Raw genomic sequence first — 23,690 nt, 5'->3', positions numbered from 1 at the left:
GAGGAAAAGGGGCAGAAAATTTGAGAAAGGAAGAGAAGGATAAAGGTTAGGAAGATCAAGTTGAAGTAAGTTCTCCATGTGTTCTAGTTTTCTAAACATTTTCTACAAATAGTTAATTTGAAAATAAGATTCAGTTTTCTTTACTTTGCTTGTGTATTGTTTCAGCTTTAGGAAGAAAGAACGAAAAGTGAATGGTGGTGATTGATCACTGGAGTTGAAGGTGATATATATGGTTGCTGAGGACGGCATGATAGAGCACTCTTTGGCTAAACAAGGAGCTCATAACTTGTTAGGGGACACTTTTATGCCGTTTACTTAAGCTAGATACTTGGGGTGTTTCAAAGAGAATGTGTCATTTGATTTCTAACTTTTGCTTGCGTGGGTGGATTGGGCTCCTTTATTTGTAGCTTAGAAGGATATCTATCTCTGTTGCTATCGCATCTTTGTGGAATTCAGCAATTTTTTGTTGTGCTTTCTTTAGATAAGAGAGAAACACATGGCAAGGAAATTGTAAGATGCCTTCTTGTCATTACTCTTTTCTGCAACTTCAGACAAATGTTTTTGGACAAGTGATTGCGGACAACACAATGTTTGTTATTGTGCTTTTTTTGCGATTGTTTAAGTTGAGTTTATGCCATGATTTCCGTTGTGGTTGGTCTCACAGCTACACATTATTTGCATACAAAAATTCCATAATTATTCTGCACTACGAAGGGTAGGATAATTGAATTTTATGGGCAAGAGGCATGAGGCAAGACAACTCTTGCCCTTCATATATATCATCAAGGAAGCCCAAAAGCTTAGAGGTACAATTTGCTTCTCTCCATTATGATTTTCAAAGTGTACTATCTTGGGCATGATTTCTTAGGTCCTCCCTGAAAAGGAAGACAATTGCTCTTTGATTCGTGGTTATCAATAGCTTGGTTAGCTAATAATACAATAATGCTAGTTGAACTTATGCTTGTTATGGATGCTTTTGATACTTAGAAAATGTCATTCATGGGTGAGAAAAGTTCATTCCAGGAGGTAGGAAGCCTAAGCTTGCAACGTCATGGTTAGTGTAGGGTTGTGATTCTAATCTAGGACTTCCAATGTGCCTCTGGTTCAGGATATGAGGTTTGCCTTGCTCATTGCTTGACCTACACAATTGACAATCACCATTAGTGTCCAAATCGGTTGGAGTCGGCCGACAAGGCACTCCGAAGGTTAAGTGAGAGGTCGCAGGAGGAGAGTAAAGTACACAGCGATTAGGGTTGAGAGGAATGGCATACCTTCTAGGGTTGATCTTCATTCCTTATCTCTTTTGGTGCATTTTTTTTTTTTTAGGTTTTGTTGTTTGTTTTTGAACAAGAAATGAAAAGGGAAGACAAGAAAATTAAAGGAAGTGGATCATTAATTTCCTGTTGTTTTAGACTGAACCATCTTGTTATGCTATTTGTGAGACCTTTTTGAGATTAAAAAAAAACTAAATGCAAGGTAGAAACAAAAATAAAACGCTACAACACAATTGAGTCAACTCAAAACAGTAACTACACAGTAAGCTTTAACAGATGGAGCAAACTCAATAACAAAAAACACAGTAGATATAGAAAACTGATTAGCAGATTTTTAGGGCTTTAATATATGGACGAAATCAACTAATTAAGCAAGCTAAATTGCCACGAGACAGATTTAGAGATTATCAGTTTATGCAAGCAATATAAATATGCAAAATGAAAATTAAAGGAGTAAGGGAAAGAGAAATCAAACATAAGGATTTTATAGTGGTTCGATCCGCAACTTCACGGCCTACCCCACTCCCTAAGTGTCCTAGTCGGGAATTGTTGCACTATCTCCAATAGTTGTTACAAACCTCTAGCTTTGCGGGTGCTAGAGAATCTTACAACGAGTGATTACTCCAAATCCGCTCCCAACTAGCTAAGACTCTGGCACTACTCATACCTAAAACCCAAATGATTTTTCTACCAAACAATTACTCACAAAAATGGTTTCAATCTCAGACAAGGGTGTGAAATCCCTTTTACCATATGGTTCAAAAATCAACACTCCAACTAGTGTAGAATATTCAAGATGAAGCGTTGAGTTTTTGACTGACAGATTTTCAAGAGTATGTTCACAGTAGAAAGCTTCAAGAGTTGTGTGTAGTCTTCACTTGTTCTTGTTCTCCTTTTTAAGGTTGAATCCCCTATTGAACGTTGAAGTAATTCTCTCCTAGCCTGCATAAAATCAACCCTTACCTTATTTGCTCCTTCCTTCAATCTCTATATTCTCCAGCAATCATATATCTTCTTTCCTTATGAAACTTTTCTAGACAATAGAAATTAGTAGGGGTGAGCATGGTTCGGATTGATTCGATTTTATAGTAAACCAAGAACCAAACGAACTCCTACGGATTATAAATTTGGAGAACCAAACGAATCCACAAAAAACATAAAACCAAACCAATCCAAACCATTAAAATTACGGTTTGGTTTTAAACCACGGTTTGCTTTGAACTAAGCTATCATCTTTGAAAAATATTTAAAGTACTTTAAATTACAAAGATAAATTAAAAAAAAAAAACTTATATTAAAATCAATTTCATTCAAATTACCAAAACACATGCATTAACATCAACCAACTAATTAATTTAGAGTAGAATACCAACAATTGCCTAAAGTCTTAAATTGAGAAAATGAAATACAGGTAAGTCACTAAAATTAACCAACTACTAAATATCTTAAGATAGTTTAACCAAATGAAAGGTCAATTAGATAATTCTTAAAACTATTGAATTGAAATGAGGTAGCGAAAAGGTAATAGTAGCAGCATGATAGCAACCAACTAAATATTGCGGGAGGGAGTAATCATAGGAAATTAGGAATGAGTTGTGATATATATAAGTTAGTCTAAATTATCTTAGCAAGGAAGGAAAACTAAATATTGCCGTAGATTTAATAGGATCAATAATTAGGAAAGTAGTTGACTAAGTACTCTCATATTTATTTGGTGAATTATAATTAAATTAGGGAAAATTACCGAATAGAGGAGGGCCAAGGGCTTATTCACCACTTCAATGGTCTACCCTCTCCAAATTACCAATACATGGTATCCCCTATTTTAATCACCAACACATGGTAACCATGACCGAAAAGGACAAAATTACCCCTCCATTCCAAGACGTCGTTCTCTCCCAATTTCGGGTTTCCCTCCTTCCCACTCGCCCCATCCCCAAACCATTTCAAATCAACACAGTGCTCTCTAGAAGAACAAAGACGCGATCTCCTCCTTCCTAGGGTTTACTCGCCCTTCATCTCTTATGTGCTCTCCTTCGTCTGAAGATCTGCTCATTTCGTGTTCTGGAATACCCCCGCCGACACCGCTCCTTGCTCCAACGCCTGCTCCCACCAGGTTCCTCCATCTCTCTCTACATTTAATTTAGCAGAGGTTGAGTTTGGTTTACACAGTAATGGTAGATATCATGAGGATGGTGAACCATTAATATCATTATCGACACAAACGTGACTTAGTTCCATTGAAGGTGGCCACAAAATGACCGATTCTGAATGTCCAAATATATGAAACTTTATTTTCGAATAATATGGATAAAAGGAAAGGAAAGGAAAAAAAAAGTGATGAGAAGATGACAGATGGTACAAGTCAATTTTTTAGAGCATCTTCAGCAAAATCTCGTAATTTGGTTGATAGGTGCGGGTAACTGTGTAAGTTCACTCACCACCTACAAGAGGTTTAGGGTCCTTACCCACCCCCCCCCCCCCCCCCCCCCCCCCCCCCCCGTCTGTATTAGTTTTCATGTTTTCTCCTGCTTTATGTGTAATTTTGACTGCTATAATACTCTTGGTGTATCGTGTTCTTAGTGGTTTGATGTGCTAGATGAAATGGAAAAGGGAATAAATATGACAATTATGGATTGCACCATGGACACGCCTTAAAAGTAGTATACGACACAGGTGTTTTGTAAAAGGAGTTTCATAGGCCTTGTGTCTGATATTATATTTACCCAGCACATTGTTTTAATAAGAAAAAATTGTGAAAAGTTGGGATCCCTTACATGTCCAGGAAGGGTTAGGCATGCATTAGTCAGTTAATGTTTTTTGTCAAGGTTTGCCTACCAAGACGAGATGTCATCAGCATACAGTGTAGTAACTTAAAAATACAAGTTTTCTCTACATCCGTGAGTACCAAATGTATTATTCATGTTACCTTGCCGTATCTTTATGATTTCTTTAGCTTTTTTCTTTGTGTGTGTTCATGTAGTGCGATGTAGTTTTATGCCATGCTATTATTACCAAAAGAAACTTTTGCCAAAATAGAGCTTCTTACATTCCTAACTATATTGTCACCAAACACCTTATATAGGGGACGAAAATTATGCCAATGATCAAGCCAGAGGAATGTACTAGGTCCCCATCTCCAATCATGGATGGCAAACAATCCGTTGATTTGTTTTTTTCTTGGTTATAAAAGTATGCTAGCTAAGATTCTGTTCAAATTTGCTTTGCGCCTTCTTGGGGCCTTGTCCATTGAGTCAAGATTGAATTTCTTCTTACATAAGGTTTACTTTTCTCCAGTGATTGCCTAGCTTCATTTATGTATTCTTCTATCAGTTTGCAAGTAGAGGGTTTACCTGTTATACTTAATCTCATGGTGGTAGTCCTCCAGTTGTTTTTTTGTGCCTACTGTCTACTGATTGTATTGAGTCTTCACATCAGCCCTTTAAGGTCTCTATCTTACTAGTCCAACAATGAAGTACATGTAATTGTACTTGTACAAGTGGATGTCCAGCAGTACATGTCCTCAAGATGTTGAAGATTTGGTAACAAACTGATGGTGTCTGACTTGAATATATGGGCAATATGGACATCCTAGGTTGTTTTGGCCTAGATGTGGGAGTGATATTGGAGGCTATAAATAGGGTAGAGGGTTGCATACAAAGATATAGAGCGGAGGATAAACACAGAAGTAAACTTTTATTGAAGTGGGGTTACACTATATTTTTTAGGGAAAATCACGAAACAGTGGAGAAAGGGGCAAATATGGCCACCTCATGGACCACTTTTTTGCAATTCCTAAGTGATGGGAAGGAGAAAAGTAATTCAAAAGACATGGGAATCAAAACATCTACGGACAAAATTACCCCTCTCCCCGAAGACAATGTCGTTTGTTTGTGTCTCCATCTTCATTCGTGTTTTCCCCTTCCCACGCCCTAACTGAACCATTTCAAATCGTCTGTGCTCCACAAGAACGGAAGACGCCATCTCCTCCTTCGTAGGGTTTGCTCCCCCTTCATCTCCTCTATGGTCTCCATCGTCTGAAGAGTTGCTCAGTACGAACGCACTCCATCTGCGGTGAGAAAGTCTCACACTTCCACGGCAGATCTGCTCGTCTGTTCGAAGATTCTGTAGAGTGAACGGGGACGGTAAGAGTGAACGGTCGATTTGTAAACGGTGGGTTTTCTTAAAATGTCACCATTACTTTAATTTTTGGATTTTCCTACTGGTTATCCTTGAAAACTACAAACCCCTCATGCAAAGTTCTAACTGGAGTTCTTATTTGCCTACTAACTGTTCGATACAATGTTCCAATGGAAATTTGAAATTCAACTCGATATTGCACAAATGATTCTTTGAAAATTGGGAAAAGTTGGGATCCCTTACATGTCCGGGAAGGGTTAGGCATGCATTAGTCACTTAATTTTTGTTGTCACATAGATTTTGGCACGAGTAGGTAGCTCTGTAGCATCATGTTGTTCAAATGCTACACAATTTATAGCTAATAGATTTGGGCAGATAGGGATAGATATGTTGTTTACACTGTTTTGCAATTTTCATTGTATTTGGGTACTTCAAAGATTTATTATGTAATCTGCAAGCTAAAAGCTGAATTTATTCATTAAAAGTGAAACAATGATATTTTTGCACATGATAATAAACTTTTGGTAGTCAATGTTCATTTTTGCTTGTCTTCTTTCACCCACATGGTGATGACTGATGATGGATCAGTTGAGTTATTTTCTTGTCCATACATGCATGCCGACACAGTTTCTGAACGAGCACACATTTGGTACCAGAAGACAAGATTTATGTTTTGCCAAGCAAGGCTAATAGAAGGAGATATGATATGAAGGTCATATGACTGTTTGTTTTGTTGTTGCTAGGTACCTCCTTTGAAACAACATACGAACTCACAAGGATTAAGCAGCTTGAGGATCTGCTGTTACTTTTGCATAGAAGTGAGTACTTAATCCGTTTGCTCATTGTTCAGTTCTGTTTTAGGTTTTTTAACAATCTTAGTACACTTAAGTGTAGCTACACAACTGTTCCTCCTAATCCTTTTGGTCCTTGATGTTGGTGGTTGAAACTTTAAAGTATTTAAGTGCAAGTAAGCTGGTGACTTGTGTAGAGAATCATTTCCAGGCTCCACCTACATTAAGTTGGTGACCTGGGAAGGAGAAAAGTAATTCAAAAGACATGGGAATCAAAACAAACATGGACAAAATTACCCCTCTTCCAAGACGACGTCGATGTATGCACATTTCTATTCACTAATTTCCCCTTATCTCGTTCCAAATATTGAAGTCTATTTCGTGTGTTTCAATTTTACGACTGATTTAAGGGTATGGTAATAATCATCAGGAGATCCAATGTACTCTTATCTTGTCCTAAAATCCTAGTTTCTCTCTGTGGTTTACATTGTTTTGCAATTTTCAGTGTGTTCGGGTACTTTAAAGATTTATTATGTATTCAGCAAGCTAAAAGCTGAATTTATTCGTTAAAATTGAAACAATGATATTGTTGCACATGATAATAAACTTTTGCTAGTCAATATTCATTTTTTGCTTGTCTTGTTTGACCCACATGGTGATGACTGATGATGGATCAGTTGAGTTCTTTTCTTGTCTATACATGGATGCTGAAACAATTTGTGAATGAGCTCACCTTTGGCACCTAAAGCCAAGATTTTTGTTTTCGCAAGCAAGGCTCAATAGAAGGAGATATGATATGGAGCTCACATGACTGTTTATTTTAATGTTGATAAGTAGGTAGCTCCTTCGAAACAACGTAGAAACTTATAAGGATTAAGCAGCTTGAGGAACTAGTGTTAATTTTGCATAGAATTGAGTACTTAATCCTGTTTGCTCATTCTTCAATTCAGTTTTAGGTTTTTTAACAATCTTAGTACACTTAAGTGTAGCTACACAACAGTTCCATTTGCCCTTTTTGGTCCTTGATATTAGTGGTTGAAACTTGAAAATATTTAATTGCAAGTAAGCTAGTGACTTGTGTAGAGAATCAGTTCCAGGCTCCACCTAGATTCACTTTTTCCCTTCCTCCTGCATTAGATTAAATGCTTTGTATGATCAACAGTTCAACAAATTTGGATTTAGAGCTGGAAATTTTATTCTCCCTTATGCTTCTATGATCAATAGTTCACATTTGTTAGTTTGTGTGTTTACTTGTCCTCCTTGGTTCTGAAGATCAAATTAATCGCTTGCTCTTTCGTAACTCAAATAATATGAAGAAGGCACCACATCCCTTATGCTTGTTTAGTAATGTCCAATTCTTTATTTAGCTATTGAAAGAGTGCATTTTGAATGCTTTATTGTTCTGGTTGCTCATAATAGTTTGAGTGATTAAAGTTTTGTTATTTTTGCGCTTTTTGAAGGATGACAACTGGAAAGAAGCGATCGCGAGTTGAAAAAAGGTCTAAGGCAGGAGTAGAAGGGTCAAAGGCAGCAGAGGGAAGTACCCACACCAATCCTTATCTGCTTTTCCTGTACGTATTTTATGACGAATATAGTTACTTTGTTAATGTGTTTACTTCCATTTTTTATTGATTGTGTTATAATGCCTTTTTTAAAATTTCAAACTACAGTGATGCTTATCTGAAAGAAGCCAAAGCTGCCAATAAGAGTCTAAGGTTTATAATTGCACAGGTTAGAGTTAATGCAGTTGTAGTTTGTATGGTTATTCGGTAAACTGTAGTGCATGGTTGTATTAACACAAATTTTTGTCTCCACTATCCAGCATACCAAACTAGCTGCGAAAATATGGAATAAGATGTCTAATGCGGAAAAAGCGCCATTCGTGGACACGACCAATGAAAGAAAAACCCGTATTAAAAAGCATATTCCGAAGGAAAAAAAGAAAAATGCGTCGGTATGGTTTTAGTTATTGTTGTTGTTTTTGGTATAGTTAATCTTTATGTTAACGTATCATGTGTGTAACAATGATGGGTTGTATTAAATCGTAAACCCTTTATATGTGTAGCTGATATTTCGCAGTCGGTGCTCGCCCGTTGAAGTTGGTCAAAGTAAATGAGGCATTGACCAAAGCCCAACAAGATGTTGTTCAAAGAGTGGATTTTGGTTCAATACTTCAATTGAAGTGTAGAATGCTGAACCGTGATTTTATAAGTCGGTTAGTTAAGTATTTCAACCCTGTCACCAAGAGCTTGGAGTTTGGGAAGGTGAGGGGTTATACAATCACGCCTGATGATGTTCGAAGGGCGCTAGGGCTATCTTGTGGAACGATACCAGTTCCGACGGACTCTCAAGACCCCCACTTTGAACACATTACGAAGATGTTTGGGAAAAAAAATAAACCGTTGAAGAGACGAGTGACATTTGCGATAATGCAACAAGTATTCAATAAAAAGAAAGCTAACGTGAAGTTCCAGACATCGTACGTGCTGTTTGTGCTTTCTTGTTTCTTGTGTCCAACCACAAATGATGTGGCCGCCACAAAATTTTACCCGGCAATGCACAATTTATTGCAAACTCCTACATATGCATGGGCAGAATATGTGCTTGATTGGTTGGTGAATGAAATTGCGAAGTACAAGAAGAGAAGTGGCAAGGTTGTTGGCGGTAAGAAGGATTTTGTTGGCGTTGCTGGTTGTGTGTTACTTCTAATGGTAAGTACATCAACATGTTAAATTTTCGTCAATTGTTTGCTATAAAATTCGTCCATACTCTATTCTGACTCATAATATTTTTTTGTTGCAGCTTATATATTTTGACAAACAGCCAATGGGTATGAAGGTTGGGGGTGAAGGTGAACCCTTTATTCAGTCATGGACAACAAAGTTAATAAAAGAATGTATTGCAAAGGAGGAGACATTGGAGTTGGTAGATTCAATTTCTAAGCAATTCCTTAAGGCTTCTTATCGACATCCGGTGAGGAAACTTAATTTCGTCGCCGATTACAATTATACCATTTATGTCATTTATATTTATAACATTACTCGTTAACGTTATGTGCAATGCACAATTGCTGCTTTTCATGATTTGAAGAAAAATTCCCTCAACCAAATGCAACATCTTGATGCCCTGGACAGTACATTGATGAGTGATGTTCCCGAAACGTGCACACGAAGTCCGTCAAAGCGGAAGGCCTCCACCAAGAGAAAGAATCGAAATGAAGATGATGTCGAGATGGGTGATGTACATATGGATGTGGAGGATTTTCCTTCAACCTCCACTGTCAATCCGAAGAAGGTTAGGCATGGGGTAGACGTGGAGAACATGGATGGCAGCCGCATGAGTGGCCTTATGTTTGCCCAGGAAATGCCATTGTACTCTCTGGAGCATGTCATGGCAGATGTTGTACAACATGCGCAACATGTGGAGCTACAAGAAGAAACTGTGGTAGAAACGAAGGTGACAAACAAGGTGCAGAAGAAGAAGACGAGGACGAGGAGGAAGAAGAAGAAGAAGAAGATGATGATGATGATGATGATGAAGGAGAAAAAGATGGAGAAGGAGAAGGAGATCAAGAGATTGAAAAAGAAGAACAAGTCCCATTGACTCCGCCATTGAACAAAGGGCCGCGTACACGTGTTCAGAAAAGTAAGTCCGTAACCCGACCATCAATGAAACGGGGTACGAGGACTTTCAAACCAAGTAAAGCGACAAGAACGCCGTACGTGACTCCACCGAAGGTCAAATTATCAAAGCTTACAAAACAAGAAAGTCAAGTGTGGTCGTATGTGATGCAACCACCAAACAAAACAGGAGAAGAGTATGACTACTAACTCCTACATTCTAAAACTACTCTCTTGTGATTTTCAATTTGGTCATAACTACGCGATAATTAAATAAGTTGGTACTTGCAGGGACTATGTTGTTAAAATGGACGGCGGAAAGATCCATTTATCGTATGATATGTTACACGAAGTGTTCAACCCAAGGGGTCATATGTCCACTATGGTAATTTATAGTATATTGCACAAATTTATCTACAATTGCATGAATTATTAAGTGTAAGTGTTCCTTACATATTCAGTCTTCATCACTTCACTTATATTGATGTCCCATTTTGTCTTTTTTGGAATGATTTTTCAGGTGATGACAATGATGACCGAATGGTTGATGAAACAAGAAAAGGCGAAGGCCCCAATCAAAAACGGGGTCCCTTGTCCGACACGACACATGTTCTCAAGTTCTTGTGGTAATTTAGAATATGTGTAATTTGAAATTCCTTATTCATTCGGCTACTTTTTTATAGTGGCGGTAATTCATATTTTTGTTCCATTCCATCCCGTTGTATTACAATTTGTTGAATTTCGATAAAGTACAAGATCAGAAGGTCATTGAAGATCCAGTGGATGCAAACATGTTGGGATACGATGTGGCAATGTGCAATCTGGCAAGTTTTATAGTCTATTTTTGTCAAACTATCATTGTGATGTATTTGTCCTCCATGCTTGGGTCCCGATAATACGTATTTGCAAATCCTTGTGGGTTTATGTGGCTGTTTTTACCAGTGTTGCTGATTGATATTGAACATTGGTATTGTGTTATTGTCAACTTGGTGGATAAGCGGATTGAACTTTTTGACTCAATGGTGTTAAAAACTACCAATAAGAAGGTTGCTACTGTTACAGTGGTAAGCACAGGCCAGTCATGTTTATTGAATGTTAATTTCCTTTTCGCATGGTCATTTATGTGTCAACCTTCACATATGTAATGTACCTGTTTTGTTGGAGTGAGTTAGGTAAGGATGTTGTTCAACATATTGAGTCGGACTCGAACAACGCAACAACTGCATACCCCATGGAATGAGTGGCATGTGCATGAACTAGAAGTCCCACAGCAATTAAACACGTGAGTGGTTACTTATACTACACCTACTCTAATGTCGACATAATGCATGCATGTTTATGAACTGCATTTGCATGGATGCAGGCACGATTGTGGATTTTATACTTTAAAGTTCATGAAGCACTGGACGGGGGGTCGGATGAATACACGGGAACTTGAGGTAAGAAACGTTTGCCCAAATACTTGCTTCACCTTACCTATGCATAGAACATTAGGAGCATTAGAAACTTAGACATGTGATTGCATTATAGGATCATGTGGGAGCTGATGCTATTGATGTGCGCAAGAGTCTACTAGTACGGTTGCTGTTAAGCCCGCAAAACCAGTTGCGAGATGTGATTCTTACAAAATTGATGAAGTGAACTGAAAGTGAATGATTTTGAGAGACGTTTTGACAAGACCGCTGAAGTGATCAAGATGCATTACAAATGGAATTTTACAACTAATGCACGGTATTCTAAATTTTTGCGGTTGTCAATTTAATATATTTGCCGACCAAATGAAAACTAGAAAAAGATATGCAGAATATGTTTTTCGGGCTTCAAATTTGAAAAAAGGGATTTTAGTGGCATACTCAAATGGAAGTTAATATATTGGTTTGTATCAGTGGTGTATGATATGTACTGCTCTTACATACTTTTAACATGATGAAATGTAAAAACTCAACTAGTACATTCGCAAGGGTTTTAGGTTATGTCAAATGGTGAATCTTGCTTCTGTTTCCCAAGCTGGGAGCTGTTATGTTATAGTAGATGGTTTTCTGTTATGGTAGCAACTATTTTTTCAATATGTTTTCCTATGGTGCACCTCACAATTGCTGAAGCATGTTTTTACGAGTATTGTGCTCCTGTTTGTGTGTAAGATACACCATTTGAAAAGCAGCACATAGATAGTTGCTGCTACTGCATATGGTGCTGCTATTATTGTACAATGACAGGTTATAGGTGATTCGGTACCCCTAATAGGGCAATGATGAAACAATTACAATGTAAATAAAGGTAGTGCCTTGGCGGGTAACTTTTGTTGCAGCCATGAGTACTCTCATGTTTTTTCTAATACTTTTCTGAGCCCAGTGGACATCATGACAAACTGCATAGGGCTACTACAGGTTTGGACATGGTTTTCTATTTAGCTTTACTGCAGTTTGATTTAGCATGCTATTTTCTGCTGTTACCAAGCTATTATGGAAATGCATAACCAATTTGGTGGCTATGATGTGTTACAAGCTGAGCCAAGTGTTTGTGGGTTTGGCTGTGATGATATTTGATCTGAGCCTAAGGTTACTTTCAAACTGCATTGAAAGAACAAGCCTTTGAAACTCTACATTTCAGCACCTAAAGGCTCTATTGGAGGCCTTTTAGCTCAAGACAACACTCAAAGAAAGGGACGAGCAGTTTATTATTTAAGTAGGTTGTTGACTCCTTGTGAATTGAGATACGCTCATATTGAAAATATTTGTCTTGCCTTGTACTTTTCAGCAGTAAAATTGAGGCACTGCATGCTTCCTGTTTTGGTTTACATTATGAGTAAAATAGACCTAGTTAAATACTTGCTTTCTCGGCCAATCATGAGAGGCCGAATTGGCAAATGGTCTTTAGCTCTAATGGAATTCAGTTTTCAATACATTCCTCAAAAAGCTGTGAAGGGCTAGGCCTTAACAGATTTTCTTACTGATCATCCATGTGTGGATATCGATGATGAATTTGAGATATGACTGAGCGCTCTTGAAATATCACTCACTCATTGGACACTACTTTTGATGGATCAAGGACTCAAGAGGTCTCAGGCTGTGTAGTAATTATCATTTATCCCTAAGGCTTGAGGACTGAATTGTCTTTTCAATTTGATTTCCCATGTACAAACAATCAAGCTGAATATGAAATAGTTGTTATAGGCCTTGAAATTCTTAGGGATCTAGAGGCCAGAGAAGTAAAAGTTTTGGGGGATTCAAACCTTGTAATTAACCACTTGGCAAGGACATTCAAATGCTATAGTGAGGACTTAGGTCCTTATTACATGGCAGTCGTGCAATTAATTCAAGATTTGGACAATGTCACTGTCAAACTCATTTCAAGGAGTATGAATACTGAAGCCAACAACTTAGCTCAGGCCTTAACAGGCCTGAAGTTAGCTCTAGAAACAATTCGCAAAATCATCACAGTCCAAAAGAGATTGTTACCTTCTGTAAGGAGAAGAGGTCTCGGACTGGAGGTATTTACTTCGGACTTCACAGGAGTAGAATTAGATGACGAGCCCAAGAATGATTGGCATACACAAGAAAAGCCCTGAAGATCACTTACTTTTAAGAAGGAGAGCCATGAATTACATTCTTGTGGGAGACAAATTATACAAGAAAAGCCCTGAAGATCACTTACTTTTAAGGTGCTTAGGGTGCCCTGAGGCCATGAGAGTCATGAGTGAAGTCCATGAAGAAATCTGTGGAGTCCATCAATCTGAGATAAAGATGAGATGGCTAATCAGAAAGTATGGATAACCATTTTAGAGGATTGTGTTCGTTTTTCCAAAGGATGTCAGCCCTGTCAAGCCCATGGCCCAATTCAACGTGTTCTTGCAGCTAATTATCATGTTGTGGTTAAACCTTGGCCATTTAGAGGCTGGACTCTTGACATAATTGGAAAAATTTATCATCCTTCTTCTAGAAATCATACTTACATCTTGGTAGCCTCGAATTTTTTTACTAAATGGGCAGAAGCAGTGCCATTAAAGTCTGTGGATCAACAAGAAATAATCAAGGTGATCAAAAAAATAATCATCCATAGGTTTGTATTGCCTGAACACTTAGTTGCAGATAGGAGTACAATATTCATGGGAGAACAAGTGGTTAATTTTGCTGCACAGCAAAACATTATTATCTCCAATTTCACTCCTTATTATGCACAAGGGAATGGCCAGGCCGAGTCCACTAATATGACTTTAGTCAATATTATAGAAAAAAAATGGTGGAGAATAATCCAGTGGCCTGACACGAGTTGCTTTCTGAGGCCTTATGGGCGTACAGGACCTTGAAGAAGGAAACTACCAATATAACTCCTTATATGTTGGTGTATGGACATGATCCAGCCCTATCAATGGAGGTAGCAGTAAAAACATATCAACATGGCCTCACTCCTACAGATTATACTCAAGCCATGCTGATAGAGCTTGAGGATTTGGATGAAGTTAGGCTCGCAGCCCTTGATCATATGTTGGTCCAGAAGAGAAGAGTTGCTAGAGCTTATGACAAATGTGCAAGGAGGAAGAGCTTTTCTGAAGATGATTTGGATTGGAAAGGTGTTTTTCCCGTAGGAGAACAGAATTCAAGATATGTCAAGTGGTTTCCAACCTGAAAAGGACCTTACCAAATTGCTCGAGGTCTCAGAGGTAATGTTTATCTTCTAATGGACTTGGATGGTGGTTTACATAAGCATTTGACAAATGGAAAATAACTCAATCATCATTATCCTACTATGTGGAAAATAAAGGATTTTAGGGAAAACCTACTAAGGAAACCATAGAGGATTGGATCAAAAAGGCCTAAGCTGAGGCCATAGTAATTATTCAAGTATAAGGTTTCAAAAAGGCCTCAAATTTAGGCCACTATTAACAAAGTTCTTAGGCTAAGATAGAGCCTAACAACTTTTTGAAAATTTGATAAAGATCAAAAGACTTGTTTGGTTTGTCAAAAATTGTACTCTGTCCTAATCAACAGGCCTAGATCTTGAACAATATCAAGGCCTCGGGGGGCATTTTTGGCACCCAGTCCTGAGCTATCGCTGAAAGGCCATTTAATTATTATATGATTAAGTTGGGCCAAAAATAGAGATGTATTGGGTTAAAATTAATGGACCAAGACAATATTTATTGGGCCCGATTAATTTTAACTTTATTCGGCCACGAGCTTAATGTTTCTGGGCCTATATATATAAGAAAGAATAGAGAGGCCCATAGCCCATGAAAGCTGATTATGTCTCTGGAAGCATTTTTGTGGGTAAAATATATAAGAGGCCATTTAATTTAATTAAATGGATTATTACCTGTGGATCCCATGAAAAGTGGAAGGTGGATAAGTGCTTGTTACCTTGCAAAGAGCCATTTGACCAAGTCTCTGGTCAAATGGCTAGAACTTTTTGTTAGCCCACGAAAAAAGGAGGAGAAATCGGCCCATTATCCTATTAACTGCCCATGATCAAATAATATATGGGTAATATATGGAACTCTCAAATAACCACCCATGATCTTACTAAATATGTTAGTGGAAAGTTATTTCGAACACTTGGCAACATCTGGAGCAAACATGGGACACTTGTCAACTCGTGGTGAAGGTGGGAAACTTAGCTCAGATTTGGACCAGTGCAGTATTTGCCTGTAAATACTAGTTCACAAGAAGAAAAAAGGGTTCACATACCAATCAAGCTCAACACTTAAAATCAAAGCCTTCTCAGTGAAGCAATTATCTCACTTCTCTCACATTCACTCAATTACTTCTTCAAGTAATTCGGGTTTCTATCTCTCTTGTACCCCCAAACTTTATTATTACGACATAATAAAGTTATTTCATCTCTCTTGTACCCCCAAATTTATTATTACGACATCATAAAGTTATTCTACATTCTTACTTCTTTTCCTACACGGTTAGAAAATTATTAAGTCCTCGCTCGTAGAGGCAAAATCACGAACCAACACTGCAATCTAGCCCTTAGGTTTGCAGCACTTTCGTCGTACAGTTACGAAGTCAGAAAAAGAGACGCCCAGTCCTTACGTTAGACGCGACAAATCTTGGCACGCCCTCACGCTTAGTCCTTGAGCCATTTCGGAGCCGAATAATTATATATAATTTTTCTTATGCAGTCATTATAATATAATTTTTTGAATTACCCCGCAAAATATTGTGATCTTTCGTTCACATTGCATAACTCGTACAATTCTGAAGTCATGTAACAAATAAAGTCAATTGAATACTAAAAAATATCTAATCGGAGTACATTTACATGAAAACAAAATGAGTTGGTAACACTAGATTATTTTTCGGAGAGCCCATTTTATTCAATATAAGTGTGCTTTAATTAGATATTAGTCGATTTCCGATTAATTTGATTTTTCACATAATTACAACGAGCTCTACAAACGAATTCAATAATCGAAGTGGAAACGAAACGAGGAAGGAACTGGCCGGATTGCATGGGGTTGCAGTCCTCCCAATACGCATTAGTGGTTTTGTTAAATATTTGCCCGGTATAACCACTTTTAATATTTTCCTTCCAATTTTGATTAGTTCGATTATTAAATGCATAACAAAAAAGTTTAGGAACACAATTTTAAAACATAATTGCGGGACACAACTGTGTTTGAAATTGTTGAATGCATTCGGGTCCATGTGTATCTAACGATTTTGGACACATTTGTGTCTCAAATTGTGATTTAGATTTGTTTTTAAAATTGTATATGTACATTGCTCAGTGTATAATGGCTCACTTTTAAATTTCTTACATCAAAAGAGCATCTTCAACCAACTCTTTAAAGCAAGAGATTCAAATAATTTATAATTAAGTAACCAGTGATTATAGAATATGGTCCGTTCCGCTAAGGAGAAAAAGTACTTATTATTTATTTTTTTGAATTAAATGTGATGTATTGTAAGAGAATGACCTGTTGAGAAATAAGTTCTTAAAAAATAAGATCCTCAGCGGAATGGGACAATATCGCTATTTTTTTTTAGCAAGTTCAAATAGTTATTAATTTGTTTTCAAAGTTTCAATTGTTAGACAAATTCCAAAGTTATCATCAATATCTTGGTCTAATAACTAGTACTATTGACTTCACTTTAGATGGTAGGGTTGCTCAACGGATGAACTGAAAGCCCGTTTCAGAACACCTTTTTAAAAAATAAGTACTTATTTCACATTTTTAAACTAAAAAATAATATAAATAAAAAATAATTTTTCAATTTTTTTACACCGTATTAAAGATCTCATTGAGATCTTTTAAACAAGATCCATATTGCATATTTTTATATTTCAATAAATCCATCATTTTTGAGCTTGAAATTGCCTTCTTAAAAAATAAGTTCTTATTTCGCGTTCCGGAACGGGGACTGAACCACCTAAACTGCCTGCGAACCAAATTGAGGTATGCATCCAAACCACTTGCAAACCAAATTGAGGTATGCTACAGATGGATAAGAATCCAAATATCCTGCTACTTTTGGCATATTGGTTCGTTCGGTTGGGAATTTGGTTCGAACCAAATCCCGTGGCAAAAAAAAAAAAAACCAAAACGAAAAGTCTAAAACGTACTACTAATAGTAAAAAGCAGTAATGCTACACACACAAATTTTGTGCACAGATTTTTTGTGGGGCCTACTATGGGTCCCACACAAATAATCCGAGTCGTTCATTAAATGTAAAACATTTTTTCAAGGCCCCCTGCAAAAAATTAGCTCAATCCGATGTCTATAAGTGTTTGATTCAATCATTTAACTTTTCATTATCTTGAGATTCGAATGAAAAGTTAAATGATTGAATCAAGCATCTATGAGTATCGGATTGAGCTGATTTTTTGAGGGGGCCTTGAAAAAATGTTTTACATTTAAAGAACGGCTTGGATTATTTGTGTGGGACCCGTAGTGGGCCCCACAAAAAATCTGTGCACAAAATCTGTGTGTGTAGCATTACTGTAGTAAAAAGTACTCTGTAAAAGCGAAAGGAGAATGATTTTTACGCTTCTCAATTCTTCAATGGCTCTGGTAGTGTTCCACTTTCTCCAAAAAGAAAGTTTTAGAAAGGAAGGAAATTTCAAACTCAAAAATTATATATTTACGTAAATAATTTTTCTACCAATATGGATCTTGTTTGATAGATTTTATTGAGATCTTTTATACGATGCAAAAAAAATTAAAAAAATATTTTTATTTTCATTATATTTAAGCTTGAAATTACATTTTTTTTTTTTAAAAGTTAAAAAAAAAAAGTGGAACGTGGTCTCTCTCCTTCTGTCTTTATTGATGTTGAAATTGTAAAAGTTCTCTTTTATCTGTTGAGTCACTTTTTCTATATAAAGGGTAATTAGGTACTTTCAAGTGGATATAGAAAAAAAAAAAAAAAAAGGAGTGAAAATTATTTCCCCATCGAAAAACCTAAACCCTTGGAAGACATTGCACTCGTCTCTCCCTCCCTCCCTCCCTCCCTTCTCGACGAGCTTCGGAGGGGTACACAACTGCATAGGAGCGTTAGGGTTCGCAATCTTCTGGAAAATCGTAGTTTCGGAGTGGCTCGATTTACTAGACAAGGTAAGAAGTTTTCGCACCAGTTTTGATTCTAACCAGTTATTATTCTCCTATTGCTTGATTATTATGCGTGAAGATACTTTCAAAGCTCTGTCATTTGTACTTTTTTGGGTCAAATCTATTGTGCCTAATGTTTATGTTATTTGCGGTTAGTGAGAGGAGAGGGTGGAGTTGATGGAAAATGAAAGTTGAGGGGATGAGGTTGATGAGTTTTAAATGTGAGTGGTCATGTTGACAAAACGTGATAGTTGAAAGGGTGTCCTTAGAAATAACCCTTTAATTTTAGTCTTTTTTCTGAGCGGTAAAGTTGTTAATTCTTTTTTTTTTTCCAATCGATAATAGTATTATTAATTACTGCATAAAGAAACATCAAAGGAAGCTTCCCTCTGAACCCAGCTCGGAAAGTCCCGTTGCCAAGTTAAAGGGGCCTCTAAAGATGGGGCATTTTTGGCTAAAGCATTAGCCACCCTATTACCATCTCACGGAATAAAATAAAAAGAACAGGACTGAAAACGACTAACAAAAGATAAAGTGTCCCTAACTACGACGTCCAGACATGCTTTAATCTGGTACTTTCCTCGCAGCATATTAATCACCGCTTGCGCATCACTCTCTACAATATAAGATCCTCCAGACAAACATATTGAAAATCCAAAGCAATGCGAAATCCCTCGGCTTCCACTACCTCTCCAGATGATGTATCTGGTAAAGTTGTTAATTCAATAATTCATAGCATCTTTATTCGTACAGTCTACGTTTGTGAAGAACCCTTAAAAAAAGCTTTCAGATTTCAAAACTGTATTATCTCTACTGTTAGCACATACAGTGGAACATGGGGTAGGGATTAGGTTTTTATGCATTGAGCTTGTTTATTGGTCTATCATAAATGGGTTATTCGCACAAAGCAGTTTCCGAAGAGGGCTTTGTAGTACACTAGTTTTTTTTTGATTGTTTGGAACACAGCAGACAGAAATCAAATGTTAAAATCAGCAGATCGTTACATTACAACTGCTTGCTTTAACCATGTCTTGATACTCCAGTGTGAGTAAGAAGAGAGGGTGGGCTGGTTTTAATCACTTGGTAGTGGCTTTCTGAAGTGTACTGTTATTGGCTGGTTTTAATAACAATGCAATGTCCCCTCTGCCCCCTGAGTCACACCGGAGTAATTCGCTCTGAAGTATAAAGAAATAGTACATGATTAAAGCAATTGTAATTTAAATTATTTAATGGTCTGTTTATTTTAGGAGCCCTGCTACTGGTACAGAAATCTGTGCACAGATTGTGCACAGATTTTGTGGTGGGGCCCACCATGGGTCCCACACAAATGATCCAAGCCGTTCATTAAATGTAAAATATTTTTTTAAGCGTCCTCGTAGAAAATTAGCTCAATCTAATACCTATAAGTGCTCAATCCAATCATCTAAATTTTCATTCAGATTTCCGAGTAATGAAAAGTTAGATAATTAGATCAAGCACCTATAGGTATTGGATTGAGCTGATTTTTTACAAGAACCCTTGAAAAAATGTTTTACATTTAATGAACGACTCGGATCAGTTGTGTGAGACCCATAGTGGACCCCACAAAAAATCTATGTACAAAATCTGTAACATTTTTTCTGTACCCATAGACTTTCTGTTATATAATTAGCATGTGATGTCTGTATGCTGTGTTCCAATCTATGAAAAAACTAGGGTTGCAGGAAGCCCTCTTTGTAAACTGCTTTGTGTGATTAAACAGTAGACTGCTTCAACTTCTGCTTTTTGTGTTTCAACATCCAGCTTCAATAAGTGATGTCGCTAATAGCATCTTTTTCATTAGATACTGCATTTGCACTGACAATCAGAAAACCATTACAGCTATAAGGTCTGTTACAAGATTAAGCAGATGGAATTTTGCCCAATTTGTGGGATCCTGTTGCAATATGAGTTACCTAATTTGAGCAACCCTGCCAGATTTTTCTGCCCCACTTGTCCATATGTATGTCATATAGAGAGAAAGGTAATTCATATAATATTCCACAAGTATCAAATAGATGATTCCCTTGACTCTTGTATCTTTAAGACAGTGCGTGTCTAATGGTCTCTGTGTATGTCTACGTGACCATTTTACAGGTAAAGATAAAGAGAAGGCAACACTTAGTAAAGAAAGAGATAGAACCCATCTTCTCCAAAGATGACCTGAAGAATGGGCCCACAACTGAAGGTATATTTCTTGTTCATTTTTAGTTTATTCAATTACCTTTGGCTAATGCTGATATTGTGCACTCAAAAGATTTTCCAAGCATTTGTTTCACTAATCTCGTTTAACTTGTGTCACATGGTTTGCTGTTTTTCTTATTATTGTACAACCAAACACAATTTGATGGAGTGACCCACTTTTTGTGTTCATAAGTTTTTTGGGATCCAATTCAATATGGTGCTCTTGCTTGTAGCTAGGGATATGAACTAGTGACTATGGGCCGGAAGAGGCTTTGTCCTCGTGGAGCTCACTTTACAGGCATCTTTATTTAGGCATTCCAGTGGTCAACTCTTAGTAGCACGAAGCGGGGGCGGGGCGGGGGCAGGAGTAGAAGCAGAGCAGGTGTGGGGGAGCGAAGGCACCTAGAAGCTCCTAAGGTAGGGAGCTCCTAAGGAGCGTATATAGATTATATAAAAATATGTATATAAAATATCTTTAAATACTTGACCATTAAAGGAAAAGTGATACTTACTGAAAATTTTCCCGATCTTAAAATGTAATTATTACAAGTTATATATTCGCAATTTGCTAAACTTCTTGACTAATATGATTCTCATATTCTTATTTTCACAATGGTATAACTCTCTTAAAAGTAAGAGAATAACTGCCTTAATGGCCTGATAAGCTCTCATCTTAGTTAGAAGCGAGCTCCCGTCAAGCTCACACCATCAACTCTATTAGAGTTCTAGTATGGATTCATTTCTTTTTTTTTGGCCAAACAGTTGGAGAAATGCTAGCGTCTCAGAACCCTGTCTCTATACCCTCAACCTTTATCAACTGACGTCCATAGACCACCCGAAACAAATGGTTATTGATAGAGGGGTTTCCGGGCTATTGTATTGGGGTTGGTTGCTTTATCCTCTTCTCCATTTCCTTGAGGTTTCTCCTCCAGGGTTGTCAGGGTAATTAAGGTTGTAAATGAGGAGAGACAGTTGCAACTAATGACCTATCAGATAGACTGGATTTTCATTGAACAAGCTTTCAGTCACAGTGCACAAAAGCCTTGAACAATCTTTTTAAGTTTAAACAAGCTGAACATTTGTCATTTGATTATAGTTGGTTATCCAAATTTGTCACTAATGATTTGATTAAGGCCAGTATGAAATAATTAAAATTAGAAGGTCAATAAGCAATCAACCAAAATTGAGGAACGCTGGTTTACGTGGATAGCTCAACTCTGGAAAAAACACCCGAGGCAATGATTCTACTAGTAACCGAGATCAAGTGCAAGAGTTACCTAGTTAGCCAGATCCAAAATCTACTGGCAGTGTCGATCTCTGTATGAACACGATCAATACCGCCCTTAAACTGACCAATTACGTTCCTAATCTAAACTATTACGAGCTCACCTTTGGAACTAACCCTCACTGTCTCACTCGCAGTAGATCAACTACTGAGATCACCTAGATCTCAACAGTATTAAGGTTACTAAAGTCAAGGGAACACCCATGGACTAATTAAGATAAAAATTGTGCCTGATGGGTCAAAAACTAGACTAATAGAGGCAGTGTTCTAAAAGGCCGACTAGTCCCCGCCTAGGCGCTAGGGGGTGGTCCAACGCCTAGATTAGGCAGCCGACTGGTTGACGTCTAGTCCCCGCCTAGGAGCTAGGCGCACCTTTTCTGCCCAACTAACTCCTAGTGATTTTTAGAACATTGAATAAAGTTTAAACCCAATATAGAGTAAACCTTATCAATCCAAAGGGTAATGAGCTTAATAAAGATGAAACCCAACTAGACTAATTAAGAAAAACTTTGTCTGATACTTTTTTACTTTTTCATTGAAGTTAAGTAAAACCCATATGATAAGAGGCAATGGCCTGACATGGTCGTGAAAGTACAATTTTCCTCAGAGGAAGAAGACTGAACTTGATATCCGGGTATACAAGAAATATAGCATGTATTTTTGAGTGAAAGATCTGCCATTAATCAAGCGGAAAACTGTATTCATATAGCTTTGACTTCATACAGTTGGGACTGCGCTTGGTATTTTGGCTCAAGCAGAAAAAATATGATTAGGCCCTAATTTATACTTTTGTTCTCTTTTCTACAGCAAACTGCCCAAATTGTGGTCATGGGAAGGCTGTTTTCCAGCAACTTCAGATCAGGTCTGCTGATGAGCCGATGTCAACATTTTACTTGTGCCTGAACGAGAAATGTGGGCACCAGTGGCGTGAAGACTAAGTGTTTTTTGGCTCGTGTAGACTAAATGTTACCCAGCATACATATTGCTTTTGCTCCATGCAGTTTGCATATGGCCATCGTTCCTATCGTGGACCATTATTTTCCTATTATATGTTGAGCAATGTTTGCTTTTAGTTGCTCCAATTTTGGATCTCCTAGGAAGATTTAAATAGAAGCTTGATAGGATATAGGGAAAGTAAGCATCTTGTTGCCTGTATCACTTGGGAGTTGGGAATATTGAGATTACCCTCGCACTTGTTCTTTAATTTTTTTCGTATTTTCCTCTCTATTGATAGTCTTCTACTGTAATAGGTTTCACTCTCAGTGACTTTTTTTTTTACTTGTTTTACTTATCCAAAATTTGGCCATTGCATTGTTTGAACTTGTTTTCTTTTTGTTTTCTACCTTATTTGCATTGCAAGATCAACAGCCTTTGGCTGGGATGTTGCTTTGTTAATGCTGTTATTTCTCACAGATGGTGGTGGATCAAAACTGCTATGAAATTGTTCCTGTACATGTCATGACCTACAAATTGACTGCAGAAAACTGTCAATTCAGAATGGATATACAAGAACTGTGTCATTTGAGCAGTGTAGAATGTATCATGTCTTGCACTCTCTCTGCTTTTGTTTTTGAAACGAATACATCTTGAAACAGTTTTACAAATACATTATGATGGTTTTTTGGGAATTTTCTCAATTAGTTTGAGCGTTCAGGAAGGAGTCTATGATATGATAATTATGGGTTCCATGATCCATAGTCTAGAATTCAGCAAATTTGCGTTCACTTTGTGTGAATTTACAAGCTTTTTAGCCATCCTGCTGATGCGAAGCAATGGTCTAAGATTCAAAACCAATAAGTGATACTCCTAGTAATAGAACG

General features: G+C 37.3%; 1 protein-coding gene across 2 annotated transcripts; it reads left to right on the top strand.

Moving 5' to 3' along the window:
* Positions 1–18,230: 18,230 nt before the first annotated feature.
* LOC131307343 (uncharacterized) lies at positions 18,231–23,190 on the top strand. 2 transcript variants are annotated; one of them, XM_058333815.1, is made up of 4 exons: positions 18,231–18,389; positions 20,244–20,385; positions 20,499–20,589; positions 22,678–23,190. In XM_058333815.1, the coding sequence occupies exons 2-4, from the start codon at positions 20,272–20,274 to the stop codon at positions 22,806–22,808; spliced, it is 336 nt and encodes a 111-aa protein (XP_058189798.1). In that variant the 5' UTR covers positions 18,231–18,389; positions 20,244–20,271; the 3' UTR covers positions 22,809–23,190. The 2 variants fall into 2 exon arrangements, with proteins under 2 accessions (XP_058189798.1, XP_058189806.1); XM_058333823.1 differs by having other exon boundaries at positions 18,246–18,389; positions 20,206–20,385.
* Positions 23,191–23,690: the final 500 nt, after the last annotated feature.

The sequence above is a fragment of the Rhododendron vialii genome, chromosome 1a (genome assembly GCF_030253575.1).
Source record: "Rhododendron vialii isolate Sample 1 chromosome 1a, ASM3025357v1".
Taxonomy (NCBI): domain Eukaryota; kingdom Viridiplantae; phylum Streptophyta; class Magnoliopsida; order Ericales; family Ericaceae; genus Rhododendron; species Rhododendron vialii.
Note: the sequence above shows the minus strand (reverse complement) of the source record. Positions and strands in the feature narration are given on the sequence as shown.

Coding starts and splice junctions, on each gene's coding strand:
- LOC131307343 (XM_058333815.1), top strand. CDS start 20,272: ATGGAATTTTGCCCAATTTGTGGGATCCTGTTGCAATATGAGTTACCT. Junction 20,386..20,498: donor TATGTCATATAGAGAGAAAG/GTAATTCATATA, acceptor ACCATTTTACAG/GTAAAGATAAAGAGAAGGCA. Junction 20,590..22,677: donor GAATGGGCCCACAACTGAAG/GTATATTTCTTG, acceptor TCTTTTCTACAG/CAAACTGCCCAAATTGTGGT.